The sequence below is a fragment of the Montipora foliosa genome, chromosome 1 (genome assembly GCF_036669935.1).
Source record: "Montipora foliosa isolate CH-2021 chromosome 1, ASM3666993v2, whole genome shotgun sequence".
In the NCBI taxonomy this organism is placed as follows: domain Eukaryota; kingdom Metazoa; phylum Cnidaria; class Anthozoa; order Scleractinia; family Acroporidae; genus Montipora; species Montipora foliosa.
Window position 1 is genome coordinate 7,999,135 of NC_090869.1, and position 5,000 is coordinate 8,004,134.

At 37.1% G+C, this 5,000-nt stretch overlaps 1 protein-coding gene across 1 annotated transcript in view; it reads left to right on the forward strand.

Moving 5' to 3' along the window:
* The window catches only part of LOC137970256 (15-hydroxyprostaglandin dehydrogenase [NAD(+)]-like), an 18,400-nt gene that overhangs the window by 1,681 nt on the left and 11,719 nt on the right, over positions 1-5,000 (forward strand). The window contains exons 3-5 of the mRNA XM_068816803.1: positions 842-965; positions 2,609-2,724; positions 3,492-3,588. Coding sequence (XP_068672904.1) covers positions 842-965; positions 2,609-2,724; positions 3,492-3,588 — 337 coding nt within the window. The remainder of the gene's footprint in view (positions 1-841; positions 966-2,608; positions 2,725-3,491; positions 3,589-5,000) is intronic.

Below are 5,000 nucleotides of genomic sequence, written 5' to 3' on the forward strand. Positions count from 1 at the left end.
ATATATGCAAAACACACATTTAATGTAAAAGTCTGAAAGCCCAAAACTCTGTGCTGCATATTAATTCTGTGGCATACACACACATTGCATTCTTAAACTAGTGAGCCTTTGACGTCATTTTCTCCTCGATCCAGCTCTCTCAAGATCTTAGAGTTAGCAATGGTGGACCATTAAATAGGAAAATTCCAGTTAAAATAAACAGGTGTCTTTTTTAAGTCAAGGCTAAAAACTTTAGTCCCTTAGTGTCTAGCTAACATAGTTTTGAAACCCAAAGAAGAGTATGAATTGATGTTTTGGTCACAGGGGCACTTAAAACAAAGACTGGTGAAATGTAGCTCTGCCTAGAGCACCCTGAACAAATTCTATGAGATGACTAAGATAAAACGGTAGGTTTTGCTTTTGGCCCTTGTGCTGTATAACACATTTGGCCATAAAAGCTAAATTGGTTATGCGTCCTTCTTAATTTTTTACTTGGCATTTGTTTGTTTTTTATGTTGTTCTAATCTTATTGCACAAGGGTAGCTTTTCAATTTTTTTTGCACAGTGTTTCGTCTACAGTTATTCACTATTAACATCGTTAATCTACTAGAATTAGGTAAGAGGTCTATTATTTAGTTACATGTACATCCTAAGCCTTGTATCAATGCTTTTCAAGCAATAGAAACTTTTACCTTAAGTTGAGGCATGTGGTTAAATAAGTATTGTTCTTTTAAGTTTGTTTGAATTATGCACTCTCACTGTTTCGTGAAAGAAAGTAGGCTAAAGAGAGAAAATCTGATTTAACTTTATTTCAGTAGTCCTTGTTGTGTTAGCTAATGCTCTTTGTGTAATTGCTTAATAGGTTGCCATATTAGACATAGACAGAGAAAAAGGAGTTCTTCTGAAGGACCAACTGGAAAATCAGTATGGGTCAGAACGTGTGATTTTCATTCCTTGTGATGTTACCTCAAACTTTCAGATGAAAGGTAGATAAGAAAATGTATAGAAAGCTGACAGTTTATTTTGGTGGCTCACAGAAGTTTCAACAATAATTCAGAAAGCATGTTTGTTATAAATGAAAGGACTGGAAGCTTGTTCCTTTAGCAGAAAAATTCATATTTGCTGTTGCAATCAGAATTATGCTTAAGTCCCTTTCTCACCTGCTAAGGCTGATGTCACGCAAATCTCCTCATCCTTTTATAAATCTCATTAATAATTCATGATGGGAAAACAAGAGAAATGTTTTATTAATCACTATCTGTATATCTGATACAGATTTATCTTCATTAACATAAACAGTTTTTTTCGATTTAAGATGTCTTGAATCACCAAAACTTTATACATGTAGTGTACATTAACACTTAAATGCTGACGTTTGATAAGTCATATACAACATTCGCATCAGATCGGTGTCACATTTAAAAACTCTCGTCATTGCTTCAAGTTTGTACATGTACATGTAAATATGACACAGATCTGGCACTCAAACTGTATGTATTACATACAGCTGCTTCAAAGTAACATGCAATTTACCTCATTTTTCCTAGAGTAAAGTAGCATCATAGTGCTGCAAACAACAAGTACAAGACACAGGTCTACTAGGAAGGAAGAGAGAAAGGAAGTGTATGTCAGTTAGAAGGCCAGCCACGTTGTTTGGGAATGCCAACAAAGAAATTCTTGACATGTTCGTTTCACAACATTTATTTACTGAGAATCCACAGTCCAATATACACATTGGCGATAAGATAAGCATGATGAACGGTGTCATGAACAAACAAAATAAATTCTGTGCTTCTTGTTCTACGAGCATGTTGCTCAAACACAACGCAAAATACCCATAGTAAAAACAATTTTTGTTCCCCAGTACGTGAGCATGTACTCGATAAGAAGTTTGTTTTTGATTAGCATAGTTTTTCCCTAGTGTATTTTAAGAACAATTTGTGTATTCTTATTCTGTATTTATATAATAACCAAATCAATGTGCATGCTCTGATTGGTCAATCAGCTATGTTTTATTGTGCCAGTAAACTCATGGCAAAATCGCGCATCTTCTGAATTATTATGTAAAAGCAATAGACCGCATGTTTCTATGGTTTATAGGCATGATTAACCACTTGGGATGTTGGAAGAACACTGGAAGAATTTGTAAATCACTCTCCTGCAGCTCGTAATTCACGAATTCTTCTTGTGTTCTACGAACATCCCGCGTGGTTTATCAGCCTATAAACCATAGAAACTTGTGGTCTATTGCTTAAATATTAACTCCTTTCATTCCACTCAGCTTTATATCTTGATAATGGTGTCACATCGACATGGAAATGTCGATTTTGTAGCGTTAACTTTTACAACCATGTGCTGGATAACTTAATCTCAATGACCCACCGATTGGCTTAGAACAAAGTGTCTGAAATGGGGCCACCGATTGGCCCAAACACACGTTGGGACCTAAAAACCTTGAGTACCTTTGAACCAAGCAGCTGTGAGACTAAAATCATGCAGAACTGGCAAACAACCTTGCCAAACATCAAATTGTTTTTTCATAAATGAATAAGAGTGTCTGACTTACATCTAATGTGTATATTTAATAATCATTGAAATGTCAATGTCCTGCTTGTTGTTTGTTAAACAGATTCTTTCAACAAGACAGAGAAAGCCTTTGGTCAAATAAATATTGTGTGTAACAATGCTGGTACAGTGACAGACAATGAAAGGGAAAATTGGGATAAAATAGTTGATGTGAATTTGGTAAGTTCTAGATTTCTAAATATGGCAAGCAGTGGAAACATTGTGGAATAGAGGTGTTCCGTAATGTTCCATAGCAAGTCCTTTCTGCCTTTTCCTTATGCAAGTCCTTTTAGTCCTTTCAACTTTTCATCCTCAACCAATGAAGTCCTACTTTGGATTCACAGATTATAGGGATAAAAACTCTGCCCTAGCTACCACCCTTTCACTCCGGTAAGTGCCACTGAGACTTATAGATGTTACTCTTTCTAACGCCAGATGGTTTCACTCGTCGATGGGGAACCCCTCGGGAGTGAAAGGGTTAAGTGTTGTAAAGAGTTTTGTAAAAAGACCTCAAGAGCCATTTTGAAGTCACTTACAGGTAGGCAGTACCTATTCTGGAATGCTCAAGTTCGGATCCTTGACTTACAAATTTTCAAACTTCAAAGATAGAGTGGTCCGCATCCAGCCATTTGTTTTTGTGTCCTTCAATGGTAATTTCTTTCAGTGTTATATCATGGCCATCATAGACCTAATTGGCTAAGTCAGTGTTGTACCCAATTCAAACCTTCGGGGAATAAAATGCTTTGTTCCTGGAATTTCCATATCATTTAAATATGAATGCTGCATTGTCATGCAAATACAATACATAAAGAATCTTAATCCCAGGTGATTTGAATTGGGTATGTGTAATATTGAGTTAGCCGATTAAGTCTATTCTTTTGGCTGATTTATGGTAAAGAGTTACAGTAAGCTTTCTCCTTGTTCGTCTTCATGGCTGTATTTTCCAGAAAGGAGTGATTCTTGGTCAGTTCCTTGGCATTCTTCACATGGGTCTGTCACATGGTGGAGCAGGGGGGACTATTGTCAATGTATCATCCATGGCAGGTTGTAAATGCAAAATGTTCCTTTTTAAGTTCAATAATAATTATAATTATAATAAACCTTGGTATAAATTTTTGTTGTCTGCATTGAATGTTGTGTGAATCTTAAGTGAGATCATCTTTTGAGGTGCTCATAGAGAAATGAGTGGACATCAAAATGTAATATTGTTCTTTCACAGCCTGGTCTCTTCTTGCATGGGACCTCTCGGTGTGAAAATGAAACAAGACAGTAAAGTGAATATGCAACAACTCCTTGTCAGCACAGTTGTTTTTATCCATTTTTCTTTGATCTTGAATCAACTGTTGTCATGTTGAATGTCTCTGACAAACTAAGTTCTGTTAGTTCATGTTCTTGCTTCTACGAACACATGCAGCCCCAGCTCGGTATACTATTTATAACCTTTGTATGGGAAAATTAACTTTGAGCTTATAAATGCTAAAATAAGCGGTAAATGTAGAAATAAACTTCACTTACCTCTACATGTACGTACAGTTGTCCTCGTCTTTTCTGTGCAATCGGAGGGCAAACCTGTGTCCGTTTTAGACGGGTTTGTGGCTAACCCTAAACCCAAGTTTTACGATGCCGTAAAAAAGTTTCTCATTTCCCCTCTTTATGAGGGGAAATGACAACTAACGACATCATGAAAATTCGAAAGTCACAAACGTTAATTTTCCCATACAAAGGCTATAAATCGTATACCGAGCTTGGGCTGCCTGTGCTATGAACAATCCAAATCAGCTTGCCAACATAATATTTAGGGTTAGCAACCATCTTTTTTCAATACAGTCGAAGCTCTTGTACGCGACCACCCAGGGAATTCGAAAAAGTGGTCGCAACTAGAGCTGGTCGGTTACGAGAATGTGCTCTCATAAGCGACCAAATTATAAACAATAGAAGATGGTTGCCTACGAGAGCTTTCAGCGAAAGTCTCTGGGATTTGTAAATTCTTATTGATGGTACTGAAGATAACAGTCGGGAACTCTCATTCACATCTGCCAAAATATCCTTACAAGACATTCCCAGCCAAAACATTCCAAAACATTCAAAGCTCTCCTTGAATAGCGAGGCTACCCTAAGCAGCTTATCGAGAGAACACCATCTGAGGTCAATTTTCCTGGATGATAGTTGGCTCTTAAACAAAAGACCAAAACTACCGAGAAACTTTTACCATTTGTCACAACAGCAGTGTCAAATCTTCGAGCAAACTGACGCGCAACTGGAGTTGAAAACCAGCCATTGCTGGCAAATTTATTCAAGAAACCTCCTCACATATCCTACAGTGTACAAGAGGTGTAAATCACTCAAGCACGTGCTCGTTGAAGCAAAAGTGTAAACTGAAGGTTTCAAAATCATCTGTTACCACAAACCGGTACAAAGAGAGGCCGGTGCAGGTCTGTCACATACTTTCAAATTCT